At 38.6% G+C, this 18,278-nt stretch overlaps 1 protein-coding gene across 7 annotated transcripts in view; it reads right to left on the reverse strand.

Annotated features, from left to right (window-relative positions):
* Positions 1-7,678, reverse strand: part of BRMS1L (BRMS1 like transcriptional repressor) — a 35,453-nt gene extending 27,775 nt beyond the window's left edge. For 4 of the 7 annotated variants that reach the window (XR_015252421.1, XR_015252420.1, XR_015252422.1 and 1 more), the window contains exons 1-2: positions 7,385-7,678; positions 4,061-4,151 (exon numbers count right to left, since the gene is read on the reverse strand). Coding sequence is in view for 2 of the 7 variants with exons in the window: in XM_086709911.1 (XP_086566037.1) it covers positions 4,061-4,151; positions 7,385-7,526 (233 nt within the window). In the remaining 5 variants the exon portion in view is untranslated. The remainder of the gene's footprint in view (positions 1-4,060; positions 4,152-7,384) is intronic. The other 3 variants (XR_015252423.1, XM_086709911.1, XM_025919680.2) reach the window with 3 other exon arrangements.
* Between the last annotated feature and the right edge of the window lie 10,600 nt (positions 7,679-18,278).

Here is an 18,278-nt window from a genome sequence, read left to right on the forward strand (position 1 = left end):
TGCTTCAGATTCTGTCTCTCTCTCTCTCTCTCTCTCTCAAAAATAAACATCTAAAAAATTTTTTAAAAAACAAAGAAATCATTTTGAACACTTTAGATATAAACATTACTAGTTGTCAAAATAAAAAATTCCCTGGCTTCTCTCCACCTTTCCTGAAAAACAGTATTATAATATTCAGCCTACTTGGTTTTTAAAGAACAAAGAGGAAGTAGAGTGATGAAGGTAAAAACCAATGGCTATAGAACTTGTGTTCTGGCATACCCAGTTTGTCTGGACTGCAAATGAAGAAGGTGTAACAAAATGGTTGCTCAGTGGATGCAGAAATGAAATATGGGGCTGGGAACCCCTGTTGCTCTATTTGTGAGTTTACATACAAATACTCTAATTTGCCAGCTGTCACACCTTTAACTTCACCTTGATTATCAATGACAGACAACTCAAAGTTTACTTCTGGCAATAATCCTACAGGATAGAACTCTTTTTAAGGATGGATGTCTACATTGTCATTCTTTACAAAAGGCACTTGTAATCCTGGCTTTGTGCATTTCATAGATATCCTAAAAATTTCAAAGCAGGTTAACAATTTAAGATCATTTGTAAATTCTTTTTTTTGACATTCATTACTTTATCAAGGGTGAAGAATATGTCACAAGGATGGCATGTAGTAAGTTCTAAAAGAAACCACTGATTATGCTTGTAGGTGTTAGTATAACTAGCAGTTGGCTTTTGAAAACATTACAATACCTGGCTTTCATATAAAAATTATCTTTCCTCGTGAAAATATGAAGTGGGGGCACCTGGGTCCTTTAGTTGGTTAAGCATCCAACTCTTGATTTCAGCTCAGGTCATAATCTCACAGTTCATTAGACTGAGCCCCACACTGAGTGCAGAGCCTGCTTGGGATTCTCTCTCTCTCCCTCTCCTTCTGCCCCTCCCCAAATTGCTGTCATGCACGCTTGCACACACTTGCACATACTCTCTCAAAAATCAATAAACTTAAAAGATAAAGAAAATATAAACCAATACAATTAAGACAATCAGGGAGGGGGCTGGGAGGATGGGTTAAATAGGCAATAGGGATCAAGGAATGCACCTGTGATGAGCACCAGGCGATATATGGAATTATTGAATCACTATATTGTAGACCTGAAACTAATATAACACTGTATGGTAACTAGAATTAAAATAGAAGCTTAAAAAAAAGACAAGAAAATCAATATTGAATGTCTATAATTGATCATTATAATTAGCATAAAGATTTATATGATTTTGAAGTATTTGAGCAACTTTGAGTATTAATACAATAAATATTTTTCTAAACAAAAATGGAAAAATTATCTGAGTTAACTACCAAAATAATACATTATCATCTTTGGGTTAAATTTTTCTAAAACTCAAGATACAATGATAAACGAATGTGCAAAGTCAAAAAACTATAACGTGATAGTTATAGCTTTTGAAATCATAAATACAACTTCAGGCAAAATGCTAAAAATTCAATACAAATGATGAATGTACTGGAAAAACATCAGCCTTAAAATATCAATAAGGTATCCTGAATAGGTGAACAGTGTCTTGAATGAAGAGGCTATGTGAATTAACAATATTCAATTAACTACCCTTTTAAAAGAATAGATTCCTCAAAATCAGTATCATTTCAACAACCTTAAAATTCAAGTATAAACTCACCAAAGCCAAGAATCAGGAGTCCCTTAGCAGCAACCACAATACTATTCAGAGTAGATACCCAATTAATGTTTACTGGATACTGAACATTGAAATACATGAAAATTTGGGCAGTGTAAGTTCCTCTATCTTTTTTAATGAAGTGGAAGAACCTTCCACCAATATCCAAACTGCCAAATGGTGGATTTTCTGCCTTATGAAAGAAGTGCTATTATGCCCTCTGGTGCTAGAACAGGAGAAGCAGGAGAATTTGTTGATGTTGTTGTTATCACTGTATCATTATATCTCCCACCTCTTCTACAGAGGATTTGAGACTGCTCACAGTACAACAGAATAAAAATAGCAACAATGCAATCGGGGCAGATAAAAAAAAAAGATAATTATAAACCTGATGCAAGGATTATTTCTTTCTAAAACACATTTCTGAATACCAATTTCTTCTTCTTTTTTTTAATGTTTATTTTTGAGAGAGAGAGACAGAGCACGAGAAGGGTAGGGGCAGAGAGAGAGGGAGACACAGAATCTAAAGCAGGCCCCAGGCTCCCAGCTGTCAGCAGAGAGCCTGATGCAGGGCTCGAACCCACAAACCGTTTAAGATCATGACCTGAGCCAAAGTTGGACACTTAACCAACTGAGCCACCCAGGCACCCCTGGATACCAATCTCTTGAGAAAGAATCCTATTAATAGTGGTAATGGGTCTACTGTTAATATGTTTCTGAGATGAATGAGGCTGGTGGGAGAAATGGCTGGTAATGAGCCATGAAAATGCAAAATTCAAGGCAACTGCCAGCCCCAAGATGAGCAAGAGTAGGCTTAAAGACTGACTAGGTGCAAAGTTCTCCTTTGTAATATATTATATTAGAGCTTTACAGTACTTTTCATTTCTTGGATAACCATAAAATACACTTTAAAAGCTCAATAGGTGTATCTTAACTGTGTGAGAATTATTCATTCATGGATTACCAGTGCTAAAATATAAAAATACAAATTTGCTTCCTCTTTTCCAGAATGATTCTGGATGAACTCTCCATGTTGCCCAAATAATGGATCCCTTGGGGATCCAAACTAATTCAAATTTACAATCAATAATGTAAATCTTTAGAATAAAAAAATGATACCATGTTTTTTAAAGCCAAAGTTTTAAATTTTGGATTATTTATATCAATATGTTGCACTAGCTTGGAACATTTATATGTTCACCTCTCATACCAATGAAAGTTAAGACCAGAAATGTCATAAACAGCAGGATTCATTTGATAAACAAATCTGTCCCCTTTTAGTCTGGCAATTCCAGATATTAACCATGTTTTCATCTGTTCTCTGGGCCTCTCTAGGGAAGAGGTAAGAGAAAAGAATAAACAGCAAAATTATGAAGAATTAATGAACTGAAGAGCCAGCTTCCAAATAAATTAGGTGTCTATAGTCTCAGAAGTTTCTTTCATTTACAATTCCTAACACGTAGCTATACCCCATGACCTTGCCAGCAAGTTCTGAAGTAAAAGCTCACATTTAAGATTTTTTTTTAATCTATATCTGCATCTATTCTGTTCTCTCAGATCACTGGGGCCCATTCTTGTGTAACCAACTTCTCATAAGAGTTCTGGCATTATAAAGAGGGGGAGAAACACTATGTGCCAGCCAAGACTAAGAATTTCACCTACTGCTCATACAATCCTAACAGTTCACAATAAAATAGCTACTATTACACCTTTTTAATCTTTGAAAAAAGCCTGGATTCAGAGCCTGTGCTCTTTCTACTCCCCTATATTTCCTCCAAAGTAATGCCTTAGTGGAAGGAATGTCACTAGGAAGTCACTAGTCACTAGTACTAGGAAGCAGAAGGCCTGGCTTACTTTATCACTTGCTGATGAACTATGGGCAAATCACTTCACTCCTCTGAGCATCAGTTTTCTCACAGGTAAGGATGGATATCTGCCAACCTTATACAGTTGCTTCCAGAGGCAAACTAATGTGAAAACATGTATGTATTACCCAATGTTGATTAAAACAAAAATCACATGCCATTTTGGGGAAATATTCTGTTACTCTAAAATTTTTAAAAAGCTACCTTTATTCAATCATTTAACAAAGAAATGAAAGAAGCAAATTAGAACCAAGGGTCCAACCACCCAGGGAAAACATTTTAATTACCAACATCCACATAGAAATCTTATTATACACCCCCAAACCTGTCTCAAAACCCTTAGTTTAGTTAATGAGGTCTTCAGAAGGCAAATAGTTGAAGCCTCTTTTAGAATAGTCTCATAAAATACAAAAAGAAAAATAGTTCAGTGAATAGAATTTCTCTTGTGCCCGTATACACGTGACATGGTTGAGATTCAGTGACAATGACCTTCTGACATCACTACTTACTGATCCTTGAGATCGGTAAACTGTTTTTCTAGATTGGACATTTCATCTAAACATTCCATTCTTCTTCTTTCACAGTCTTCATCATCCATTTCTATTAATAAAAAGACAAATAGCAAAGAAAAAAATTAATTTTATGTTCCAAATTATCTGAATGTTAATTCAAACGGCTAAAGAAAAAAAAAGAAAGAAAAAAACTGTAATACGAAGTTAGATATGCAAGGCCTATATTAAGCCTTAAGAGAAAATTAATGTTTATCCAAAATAATTTCTACTAAAGGTTTTAACTTAAAATATAATTGAAAGTTAAAGCTATAGCAATCTCTAGACCTTTTTGTTTTTATTCATTTTTAAATCACTTTAAACGGCTGACAACAAGCTTTACTATTAAGTAATGAATCCATTTTTGGTTTATGTTCCTTCAACTCAACAGAACTTAAACACCAAAACGATTATGTCCATTAAAGGCTAATATTGCTCAAAAACACTTTTAGAATTCTTCTTTCAGAACTGCTTACATGACAGATTTGCCAGTTACAAAAGAAGAAAACTAAACTCATTCTGTTTACCACCAGATTTGTTGGTCTCTTACTCATATTCCCATTGTTCCCTCTCCCCAAATTACTGTAAGTGAGAAAGAGGAAAATGAAAAGAAAAAATAAGCAAACTTTTGAAGGAAAGCAACTGTTAAATTACCAGCTCTCTCCTATATTCCTTTATCTTCTATTTTTACATCACATATATTTCAACATAAGTGAAATAAGCGAAGCGTAAAATGATCTGCATCTCGATCTTCATTAAATAAAGGTCAAGCTATGGTAAAGAGTTAAATACACCAAGGAACCATAGGGTTCATTTTTTTTTTAACTTTCCTAAAACAGATTAAAATTATTTCTGATTCTTAATAGCTTACTCCTGGGCTATTTAAAACTTGGTCACGCAAGATGACTCACTTCCCAGTATCTCTGGATAGTAGAGGTGTTTTTCTGTAGCTTTAGGACCTGCTCAGTACCAATGTTTGAGAAGAACAAAACTGTGGAAGTTTAACATGAAAGCCATTCAGCAGAAAAGAAATGCTTTCACAAGAAGCAAAACTGCATAATTCATTTAAATAGTTTCTTTGTGCTTAAAAAAAATCTGACATATAGTTCAAATTATTACATTCTTCATAAATTAAGTTGTCCATTATTTTCTGGGAAGGAATAAAAAAATCAGTGAAAAATCACTGAGAATTTTAACAAATAGATGTCACTTTGTGAGATCTTCAGCTCTCATCAAAAAAACAACACTTGGAGATAAAATGTTTTACAAATCTAAAAAATGTGTTTACACACAGCCTAGGTGTTCTTTCTCTGTATTGCTCACTTTTGAAATCTCACCTACTTTCACAGCTACACGGATGACTTCCAAATCATGCTTCCTAGCCCAAGCAGGTCCCAATGCTACATTTCCATCTGTCAGTTGACACTCTGACTTAAATATACCACAAGCACCTCAAAAGCAACATGTCTGAAATACTCTATCTTCCACCTTCATCTCAAATCTTTCACTTTTCTATTTCTATTCATGCTACCACCATCTCCTCGCATCTGGGGTTTTCCTCTTACCTTCACTCCTAAACTCGCATTCACCCATCATGCATTGTGGGTTGTTTTTTTTTTTTCATTTTTGAAATCTTTCACATCTATACTTCTTTCTCATTCTCTAGCTCAAATCCTCTCAACAAAATCGGTTTCTCACTCTTTTGAATAAGCCTTAAACTCTAGCAACCTTTGCATTTTTTTCTTACATTCCTCCCAAGCCAACATATCATCCCAATCCAAATTCTACCCATTCGTCAAGATAATTGAGGTAATCCCACCTTCTTCAACTAGCCTTTCCTGGCCACCCTATTCAGAAAAGATTTCCTCTGGTCTCTGAAATCCTATAGCATTGTTTACAGTTAAGTATTTATTTGGCAGTTTAATCAAGTTCTGGTTTATGACAACTGTTTAATTGAGAGCAGATCATAACTATTTATTTACACCTCACAGAGTAGTGTCCAGTGCATCTCAAGAAGTCACTCATAAAGGCCTATTTTGGAATGGCTAGTTTATTGACTGAAATTACGTACTTCCATGGAGATTTGCTTTTAAAGAGAAACCTGAAAAGAGGGTGTCCGGGCATTAACAGATTGTCATCAGTCCTTGCTTTACATAACCAATAATCAGGCCAAGACAAGAAAGTTTAATTCTCATCATATGGAAAGAAGAAAATCCAGGCTGGCATATATTCCATTTCTCTTTTTTTTTTTTTTTAATTTTTTTTTCAACGTTTTTTATTTATTTTTGGGACAGAGAGAGACAGAGCATGAACGGGGGAGGGGCAGAGAGAGAGGGAGACACAGAATCGGAAACAGGCTCCAGGCTCCGAGCCATCAGCCCAGAGCCTGATGCAGGGCTCGAACTCACAGACCGCGAGATCGTGACCTGGCTGAAGTCGGACGCTTAACCGACTGCGCCACCCAGGCGCCCCTCCATTTCTCTTTTTAATAACCATCCTGAAAGTGTGCAAAATCCATCTGTGGTGGTAATCTGGCCCCCCCCCAGTCCCCCAAAAACCCTACAAACAACCTGAAACAGCCCCAAATTGGAAAAGATTACAAGAAAGAAAAGATTTGGAAAATTTCAGAGTTGCCCAATATCTGCCAGTTTATAAGTATATGAAGATCCAAAATCACCCCTGACGGGCTCTCAGTCTTGCAAAGTTCAGACAGATGCTGTAAATGGGACAGCTCCAAGTCGGCCCCCGCAAGAACGCTGATGTCAAGTGCTGACTGACAGGCTGACTTAGAAGCTGAGATTAACAAATTCTAAACCAGCCAAGAGCCGGCACAATTCTAACCGACCTCGGCCCTGACAACCCATGTTGAGAAGTAAGGGTTGGAAAGATGAAAAATAAGGAAAGAAGCCGGTGGTCTGGGGGTAAGAGGCATTTCCAGGGTCTCCCAGACAAGCTGCAAGGCATTCCCCACTTTGGTCGACAGCCGTGGGCACTGCCCGGAGGTCCCCAAGGCTGGTCCGACGGCGAGCAGGACTGCGCAGCGTCCGGGAGCTGGGCGAGCCCAGGCCCGCGCCGGGTCCCGCCCTGCCAGCAGGGACCTGCCTGGAGCCAGGCAGCGCCCCACGATGAGTCCGGGTGCTGCCGAGGGCCGGGAGCCAGTCTCCGCCCCTTCCCTCTCTCCCCGCCCAGCACTCCCAGCAGGACGCAGCTGCCCGGCGTGCGGAGAGCGGCCTGTCGTGAGCCGGGCGCAAGGACTCAGGGTCCCGGCCCCGGTGGGTTGCACACCTGAGCTATCTCCATCCTCGGAGACCGACGAGCTCTCCGTGTCCTCGTCCTCTGAGCTGCTCCCCTCATTTTCGGCGTAGTCCACCTCCATCTCATCGTGATGGTTCGTCTCCTTCTTATCCCCTCGGGAGTGGACTGGCATTTTCCAGCCGCGCCGTCGCTTCCCACTCCCGGCGCCCAGCCCAGCCACCGCCGCTTCAATGAAGGGCGCGCCGAACGCCCCGACCCACCCAGCGGCCGAGCGCGTTCTGAACCCCCTCAGCTCCTCCCCGCCCCCGGCCCGAACCTCACAACCTAACCCGCAAGCTCTGCGCTGGGAGCTCTGCCATTGGTGGAGGCTGTCCTCGAGCCGGGTGGGGTGGAGCTTGCCCTGCTCCGGTATGGTTGGTTGCCCGTAATTACGGCGCGGCCTTGCAATGTGTGTCGGGAGCTGTAGTCCTTACTGCTTAGACCTGCAGGGGCTGCCGCCTTCCAAGCTTCAACAACCGCGATCATTTCTTGCCTGTGGACTTCAAGTCCCACAAGGCACGAAACCTGATAGACTCGATCGCAGTATATAAACTAAACAGAAACAGATTGTGTGAATTTGGTCTGTATTTATTCTTTTCCCGCCAAGTGATTGTCTGAGCTCCCTGGCTATCCAAGATGTTACTGTCAGATGTGAAAAGGTGTTTTGCCTGAGGGTTTTCCTCCTCGTCGAGCCTGGAGGAACTGGAGAAAAGTCTCTTATACCTAAGTACCTTTATTACTGCTAATAAGCTATTATATTTAATAACTGCAGACGATAACTTGCATTTTCTATGTTGCACAAAAATCTTTAAATCGTTATTGAAACGTTTGCAATCAATAATATAGAAGGAAAGGAAGTTTTATCTTGTCATTTTCATCTAGTATTTTTTGCATTCATTTTTTACTATTTATAGCCTGGAGATAACACCAGGCTTGATTTAACTTAAGTTTCCGATGGAAAACATACATATTCGACTCAGTGAAATGTTATATTTTCTCAATGATAGGTAAAATAGACAAGGAAGGCTCAATAAGTATCATAATCACGATAACTCATACTAATTGACTATTTTTACTCTGTGTTAGGTATCCTGGTAAGCTCTTTACATGAGTCATAATGAGTTCAATTCTCAATTTAATAGCCCTGAAGTAGGCGCTATTATTATCCCCATTTTACAGAGAAGGAAACTAAATTTTCAGACAAATCTAAAAACTGTATTTTAGCCACTCAAACTGTATTTTAGGAGACAGAGCTTCTTGTTGAAGTGGCAATTTGCTATTGAAATGTTTCATAGAATACTGTGGATTGTACAGTATTTGTTTCTAAAACAGGCGGTCCAAAGACATTTGAAAGAGGATGGCAAGGATATCCAGGCATAATTGCATTAAAGTTGGATTTAGAACTTAATGACAAACCATTTCAAGTTCTATCCATTTCTACAGGGTAAAATCCAAACTTTAGGGCTTTTATTGTCTAGTGTCAGCCTACTTCTCTCCTTCTTACTATATTCTCCAAAACTGAACTTTTCAGTTGCTAAACACACAAACTGTTTCCCATTTCATTGTCTTTGCACATCCTATTTTCCCTGCAATCCTCTTCTACTACTTTTCTTTTTCAAGTCTGCTTTCTTGACAACATGCATTACCAGCACAGCACCTCCACCATTCAGTATGCCCTCATGTTCCTTCAGACTGCTGCTGTACTCTGTACTTTGCAACTTTGTACGTGTTTTCCATCACACTCTATTGTGAATTGTTTAGAAGATGCATCTCACCTGTTGGATTGAGTTCCTTGAGAGCAGAAACTGCCTTAGTCTAGAATGCAATTTCAAAGGCATGCAGACATCAGGCAGGTAAAGTTTAAAGATGGAAACTGGAAGGGTATGAGTGCATGCATATACATTATGTGAGTGGTGTGGACTAAAGGGGGCAGCTATTTTAGCTCCAGCCAATTGTTACTACATTAGAATTCTGACTTAGATGTTGGACCTTCCAATTTTTAAGAGAAATTGGATATTTAGATCTCTATGTGAAAAATCCAGATTTGTTAACATTTGCTCAGATATAGTTTTGTTGTTGGTGGTTTGGTTTGCTTTGGTTTGGTTTACTTAAACTCCAGACCAAACAAAAGCAGCTATGGATAAAATCCCTGGCCTCTGTTGGGGCACCCAGCTGGCTGAGTCCACAGAGCGTATGACTCTTGATCTCGGGGTTGTGAGTATGAGCCCCAAGTTGAGTGTAGATATTACTTTTAAAAAATCGATTTTAAAAATGTCCCTGGCCTCTGTTAATCTCTGTTATATCAGCAGCTAGCAGAGTGGGTGCTGAATAGAAATAATATCTTAGATTTCTGGTCACTCTTTATGTGCATTAATTCATTTAATCCTTATAACAATTCTATGAAGTAGATACAATTGTGCTTTACATTTTGCAGATGAGAAAACTGAGGCACAGAGCAGTTAGATTATGTGGCCAAGGTCACACAGCAAATAAGTAGCAGATTTACAGTTTGAACTTAGAGAGTCTGACGTCAGAGCCTGCACTTAACCACCAGCATACAGTTCCCCTCTGGCAGGTGCATTCTGTTTCTGCTGTTCAAAGAAAAACGGGAGGCGGGGGTACCTGGGTGGCTCAGTCCATTAAGCGTCTCTTGATTTCGGCTCCTGTCATGATCCCAGGGTCATGGGATCAAGCCCCACGCTGGGCCCCTAGATGAGCATGAAGCCTGCTTAAGAGTCTCTTTCTCTTCCCCTCTTCCCAACTCACATGCTCTCTCTCACTCTAAAATTAAAAAGAAAGAAAGAAAGAAAGAAAGAAAGAAAGAAAGAAAGAAAGAAAGAAAGAAAGAAAGAAAGAAAAAGAAAAAAGAAAAACAGAAGTTGGAGAGGTGGCATAGATTCTAACCCTGGTCCTGCTAGTCACCAACCACTTAATTTGGCAAACCACATAATCTCTGGTCAGTTGTAAAGTGAGAAGATTGCATTATATTATCTTTAAGTTCTCTTCCAGCATTAAAATTCCTGTCATTATTATATTTGTGTTTAAGGCAGACAGAATAACAGAACATTATGCAATTAGTTACATGATGGTGTTTTGCTTAAAAGGAGAGTTTCTCTCGCACCTCCCCAAACAGAACTTAGAAAAGATGTATAGGGAATGTAAGAAGAACCATAAGGAACAAGAATTAATACAGCTGGGCAAGAATATTGTAACTTTAGAAAATAGAAGTTAATGTAAAGAAAACTAGGAAAGCAGAATGAAGTTTCCTTAATCAAGGCAGTTAAAGAGGTTGTAAGGATGTTTTCCATTTATGTAGCGATTTACATTTTCCATAGGTCCTACACAATCATTAGATACATTCTAAGTCTCACTTTTCATTAATCCTTTCATACTTGGCCATTTATTGAGAGTCATCAGCAAAATCCATTATATCTTCACCCTCTCCTCTGAACAGATCCTTAACTTTCTTGTTCTGAAGAAAACATGGCTTTTCCCAGGACCCTGCTACCTTTGCACCCCTGCTCCCAACAGGCCCTGTCATGGAGTAGGTGTGTTCTTTGTCCTCCTGGTTCCTTCCAGATGATGCTTTCTCCCTCCTGCCTAAAAACCCCCAGCTTGTCATCAGGCTATGACACAGGATCTCTACTTGTGGCTATCATCTGCATACCCTTCAGGTCACTCCCCCTCATTTTTTGAAGATTTTAGCTCTTGGCTCATTCTCTCCAATGGGATGCCTATCATAATTCTTGGTCATTTTAGTATTCAAGTAGGTGATTTTATACCACTCCATTTCCTATTGTGTTTGCTTTGGTATAAAGTAGACATAAGATAATTTTGGCTTTATCCTTTTAGTTTTCCTCCCATATCCCCCCTTGGGGTACTTTTAAAAATCTTTTTTTTTTTTTTTAAATTTTTTTTTTCAATGTTTATTTATTTTTGGGACAGAGAGAGACAGAGCATGAACGGGGGAGGGGCAGAGAGAGAGGGAGACACAGAATCGGAAACAGGCTCCAGGCTCTGAGCCATCAGCCCAGAGCCCGACGCGGGGCTCGAACTCACGGAGCGCGAGATCGTGACCTGGCTGAAGTCGGACACTTAACCGACTGCGCCACCCAGGCGCCCCTTAAAAATCTTTTTATGGAATATTTTAATATTACATAGTAATTTAAACATATAATAAGATATTCAGCATATTATATGTAAAACACAGTACCCATCTCTTAGCTTTCTCAAATCTTACATTTAACCACATTTGCTCTAGACCCCTCCTCAATCCCAATTCTCCCTTTCTCTTTCCAAAATAACCATTACCCTGACTTTGGTGATTTTGATTGTCACCCACATGTACATACTATTTTTGTATATTTACGTATCCATAAATAATATATAGGATTGTTTAACATATTTTAAAGTGCTCACATTTTATTTTTTAATTTTTAAATGTTTATTTATCTTGAGAGAGAGACAGTGTACACAAGAGCAGGGGGAGGAGCAGAAAGAGAAAGGGAGAAAGAGAATCCCAAGCAGACTCCTCACTGTGAGCCCAGAACCCAACTCAAAGCTCAGTCTCACAAACTGAACTGTGAGATCATGACCTGAGCTGAAATCAAGAGTCGGATGTTTAACCAACTGAGCCAACCAGGTGTCCCTAAAGTGCTCATAGCTTAAAGAGGTGTCATATACTACACATCATCCTACAACTTCCTTTTCCCTCATCAATTTTTTGAGATTTATCCATGGTGATATGGGTAGCTCTAATCCAGTTATTTTAATCTGCTGTCAGGTATTCCACTGAGTACATATATTCCTTCAAATGAATATTTAAAAATTTATCATTTGCCTATTAATGGACATGTAACTTGCTTCAAATTTTTTTCTTATTAAAAATAGTTGTCTCAGTGAATATTGTATGTATCTTTTGGGCCCTATGTGTGAGGATTTCTCTAGGTCACTGGTCTCCAAAGTGGGGCATATGTACCCAGGGAGTATATCCCGAGGGACAGGAAGAAAATACTAAAACTTCCATGTGTATTATGTTCAATTTCATCTTTGTCTAGAATAAAGTAGATATACAGAAGCAGTTTGAAGTTCATTTTTTACACCGATTCACCCTCATTATGTTCCTTGTGCTTACTTGTTTTTAATCAGCAGATCCTGCCTCTGAAGGGAGACAGACTTAATTCCAATTGTCACCACATGGGGGAGCTGAGGCGTCAATGTACAATCCACAAACCTTGTCCCTGCTGAGTGACCCTGGCCAGATGCTGGTGGCTGGAAAAACAAAGGCAGAACACCACAGGCTGCAACTAATAGCTTCAAATCAGGGTAAACATTTGAATCATTCAAACTAAAGGGTCTTTAGGGACCTACACTGACAACTAGATGAGACCAATTTATAATTATACCAATTATATGAGATGATGATTTCAATTGCTTAAGAATGAAACCACCTAAAAGTGCTTTGAAATAGCTTGTTCACTGGCACAGGACCCATCCCTGTATTCTCTATTTGCAGAAATTAATTCTGGGATTAGTTGAAGTATAAATCTGATGACGTTTCTGCTAGCGTATTTATGTTATTATTATTCCACTGTCTCATGGCTCAAATTATCATGTTCTTTTCTGCAGTCTAATTTTTCCGTTCTTTTCTGTAATTTTTTTTTAAATTTTTTTTAACGTTTTATTTTTATTTTTGAGACAGGGAGAGACAGAGCATGAACAGGGGAGGGTCAGAGAGAGGGAGACACAGAATCTGAAACAGGCTCCAGGCTCTGAGCTGTCAGCACAGAGCCCGACGCGAGGCTCGAACTCACCAACCGCGAGATCATGACCTGAGCCGAAGTCGGCCGCTTAACCGACTGAGCCACCCAGGCGCCTCTGTAATTTTTTTAAGTAGAGAAATTTTCTTTGTCTCTAAGATTTTTCTCAAGGGTAAATATTTTATATGCAGTTTTATTTTTAATCTGTATTGTTCCTCTAAAGATAATTTTTCTGTGTAAAGTGGCTATCTTTTGTTTTGGCCTCCCCACTCCCCATCCCCTTTTTGAGGTAATAGCTTCCTGACTTTCCCTTCAAGAACCCACTCTGCTCCATTCAGCCCATATGGTTCAGGTGACCAATCAGAATATTATATTCTCTAGTTCAGGGATGGACATGTAGACCAACATAGGTCATGATGGACATTGCCAGAACACTTACTGGAACTATCATGAAGGAAGTTTGTCCTGTGAAATTAAAAGTTCTATTAAGCCTATATGAGCTTAAGTTTGCTGGGACCATTTCTCCTTCCACATGTGACTGGAACAGGGCAGCAGGGATGGGAACCAACACAGAGGAAAAGTAATGCTGAAATAGAAAGATTCCTGATTGACGTTATTTAAGTGCCTGCATCCACATGTGTTCAATGTTAATCCTTAGACTTTCAGTTACATGAACCAATAAATTCCTCTTTTTACTGAAGCTGTTTTGCTTGGTTTTGTTTGCTTCTTGCAGCTGAAAGTGTTCTGACCAAAGTGGCTAAAAACATACATGTTTTTTGAATGGAAGAAATTAATATTTTTAAATATCCCATTGTAATTTCTTACCATTCTTATCAAAAGTCCGTTTTCATATTTATATATTAACTATCTAATATATACTACATGCCAGATACTATGCTGGTTTCAAGAGATATTCATTGGTTAACAAAACAGAAACAGCCTATGCTTGCATAGAGCTTACAGAAAAGGGGAGGGGTAAATACTAAAAATTAACTATACAAGTTGAGGTATGCTTTGTGTTAGTGATTTGAGAGTATATAACATGGAGACCTGACTGAGAGGAGGAGTGGGTGTTAGGTAAGGCCTCTCTAAAGAAGTAATATTTCAGCTAAGACTTAAGAGGTAGGTAGGAGTTAGCCCAGCTAGAAGGGAAAGGAAGAATCTTATAAGCTGAAAGAATAGTGTATGTAAAGGTCTTGATGTCAGAAAGTGCTTAGAGTATTCATGTTTGAGGAATTAAGAGACTGCTGTGGTTCAAGGTTGAAAGGGGCATGGGGTGAGGTTGGTGAAACAGGCAAAGGTCACATATCTGGCAGGGCCGAATAGATTATGGTAAGACAGTTGTTTTGTTTTAATCTTAAACGCAGTGGGTTGCCGTTGGGAAGTTTGTAGGAAGAGATGAGAAGATTAGATGAGTGTTAACATTACATTAATTTTAAGATCAGATCTTTAAACGATCACTGGTTGCTTAGTGGAAAACATATTGGATAGGAACAAGGGAAAAGAACAAATCAATCAGATGTTGAGGTAAGATAATAGTGGCTTGGACAGGGCAGAGGCTGTGTGATGAAAAGAAATGAACAAATCTGAGATAGCTGGGAGGTAAAATCAACAAAACTTAGTAATGGATTGAATTTGGGGCATGAGAGACAGGATATAGGATATAGTCTACTTATCTCCCTTCTCTTAGAATTCATTTCATTTCACTATGCTAATAAATAACGTCAGCAGTCTTTGCTTCAACAGACCTCCTTAAAAGTATATTTCATTTGAGTTCTATATCCATTGTATATGATTTGCAGCTCTCTCTGTCCTTAACCAATTATAATATTTCTTCTAGTGTTTCTTGACTTCTGCATGAATGTTGCGTTTTCTCTAAAAATTAAATCTTAATCTATGAAATTACAAACAGAAAGAAATGACAAAATATGTTGACATTGGAACTGATGGTGCTAAAGCAGTGCTGGGTAAAATGGGCGAAAGCAGTGCTGGGCAGGTGAGCGTGAAGACAGTGGCACCAAAGTGTACAAATATTCTTTATATTCTTCACTGCCAGTTTCACTTACAAATGTCCTTGATGAAGCAGTACAATTATTCTGAATGAAATCCCGAGTACTGAGCACACATCTTTTTAACATTTTCTTTGGCAAAATGGGAAGAAGTATAGTGCAGTAATGCTGCACGCTGACGTGCACTGGTGGTCTTAAGGAAAAACACCTGTGCAATTGAGTTGTGTGCTGACCTAGCAACTTTATTCAAGGAATGGCATTTTTACTGGAATGAACTGACCAACTAAAGATATTCAGAGTTGGTTCTTTGACAAATAGTTTCACAAAAAATCAAATAAACAAAGTGAACCTGTTCCTTTTCGTAAAACCGTTGACACTGTTTGTTTCCCAAGATAAAATCCAAGCTTCCAAATGAAAATTAGGAATTTAGAAAACTTTTACCCACCGTGAAGAATATAACATCTAATACTTAAAGGATTTTCTGATGTATGTGATTTTTTAATTTTTATATTGCTTAATGAACTGTATTGACATTCGGAATATGTGTATAACTTGTGAACAATTATTTCCCAAATAGCAATTGCATAATGTTACAAAATTATGTCTGGGTAGAAGATTCATGTAAAGTGCAAGATTTTAATGTAAAGAATGCCAAAAGTTTACTCATGTTCTTTTGTATTCCACACTGCAACTAATCTTTAAGAAACTACCACTTGTTGGGGCGCCTGGGTGGCTCAGTCAGTTAAGTGTCCAGCTCTTGATTTCAGCTCAGGTCATGATCTCACAGTTTGTGAGTTTGAGCCCCACATGAGGCTCTGCACTGATGACACAGAGCATGCTTGGGAGTCTCTCTATCGTCCCCTTTCTGCCCCTCCCCTGCTCTCATTGTCTCTCTCTCTCTCTCTCTCTCTCTCTCTCTCAAAATAAATAAAACTTAAAAAAAAAAGAAACTGGGGTGCCTGGGTGGCTCAGGTCAGTTGAGTGTCCGACTTTCCGTTTCAGCTCAGGTCATGATCTCATGGTTCGTGGGTTTAAACCACATGTCAGACTCTGAGCTGACAGTGCGGCGCCTACCTGAGATTCTCTCTCTGCCCCTCCCCTGCTCTCCCTCTCTCTCTCTCTTTCTCTCAAAATAAATAAATAAACTTAAAAAAAGCAACTACCGCATGTTCATTTTAGCTTAGTTTAGTTTTAGTGTATTGTCAACAATTATCTGAAAGAACCTATTAAAATATTCCTCTTTTCCAATTACATATCCTATGCAACCACATTTTTCTCATATACTTCAATCAAAAGAATATATAGCAGGGCATCTGGGTGGCTCAGTCAGGTGTCAGTTAAGTCCGAGTTGGTGACTCATGACTTTAGCTCAGGTCATGATCTCACAGTTTGTGGGCTCAAGCCCCACCTCGAGCTCTGTATTGACAGTGTAGAAACTGCTTGGGATTCTCTCTCTCTCCCTTTTCCTCAGCCCCTCCCCCACTTGCTTTCTCTCTCTCAAAAATGAATAAATAATATATGGCATCATAGGAATCCAGCTGTCTTCTATTAAGCCAAATATAAAAGAGATTTGCAAAAAAAGGAAAATAATACTTTTCTCACCAAATAGTTTTTGTTTTGAAAAAATAGGTATTTTGAGGCACCTGGGTGTCTCGGTTGGTTAAGTGTCCGACTCTTGATTTTGGCTCAGGTTGTGATCTCACAGTTTGTGAGTTCAAGCCCTGCATTGGGCTCTGTGTGGACAGCACAGAGCCTGCTTGGGATTCTTTTTCTCCTTTCTCTCTGCCCCCCCCGAACTCACATTCTCTCTGTCTCGCTCTCTCTCTCTCTCTCTCTCAAAATAAATAAGCTTTAAGAAAAATAGGTATTTTTATTTTTTCATAAACATGTCTGTTCAAAAATATATATTTCCAAAAAAATCATAAATGTTATCATGCACTGGCTTACCATTGTTATTTTTAAGTATTAAACTAATTTTAAATTTTCTCAGGTTACATTTTTAGTTTTATTTTAAGTCATCTTTACCCCCAATATGGGGCTCAAACTCATGACACAGAGATTAAGAGTCACATGCTCCACTGACTGAGTCAACTATATTTCCCTAGAACAGTTTTAGATTTATAGAAAAAAACTGGGCTAATAATACACAGAGTTCTCATATGCCCTGCATCCAGTTTCCTTTATTTAGAGATGATATGGTACATCTGTCACAATGAACCAGTAATGATACATTATTATTATCTAAACTACATAGTTTATCAGATTTCCTTAGCTTCTATTTAACATCTTTTTTCTACTCCAGCATCCCATCCAGAATACTTTATAAAATTCAGTTATCATTTCCCCTTATGTTCACCTTGGCTGTGATAGTTTCTCAGACTTTCCTTGGTTTTGATTACCTTGACAGTTTTGAGGAATTAACTGGTTAATTGGGGATTTGGCTAATATTTTTCTCATTATCAGAATGAGGGTATAGGTTTGGGGGAGGAAGGACAATAGAGGTGAAGTGCCATTTTCATCACATTATATCAAGGGCGCACACTGTCAAGGTAACTTCCCACTGTTAATGTCGACCTTGATCATGTAGCTGACAGGTGTTTGTTGTTTCTCCACTGTAAAGTTATTCCTCCCACCTCTTCCATTCTGGACACTTTGGAAGAAACTCATCATGTGCAGACCATATCTAAGATGTAGGGTTATTTTCCATCTCTTTGAGTATCTACATATGTTTTTTGGAATTCTTTTGCATGGCAGATTTGTCTTCTCCATTTATGTGATATTGATATAAATAATAATTTTAAATATTTTAAATAATTTCAAATTATTATTTATATCAATATGCACTCATGGATATTTATGTTATATTTTGAGTTATAATCTAATACTACTTTAATTTTTTTTTGTCATTCACGTTGTTTCAGCTTTGACCACTGCATGCTTTTTCAGTTAACATACTTACATCGTGTGTGTGTGTGTGTGTGTGTGTGTGTGTGTGTGTTTGTAGCATTTCCTTACTTTCTGGCACTACAAAATGGTCCAGGCTGATCTTGTACTTTCCTGCCCCAGTCCTAGAATAAGCCATTGTTCCAAAAAGCCTTGGTTCTATCAGAAAGTGGT

Source organism: Puma concolor, chromosome B3 (assembly GCF_028749965.1).
Source record: "Puma concolor isolate L17-30 chromosome B3, mPumCon1.1.hap2, whole genome shotgun sequence".
Taxonomy (NCBI): Eukaryota; Metazoa; Chordata; class Mammalia; order Carnivora; family Felidae; genus Puma; species Puma concolor.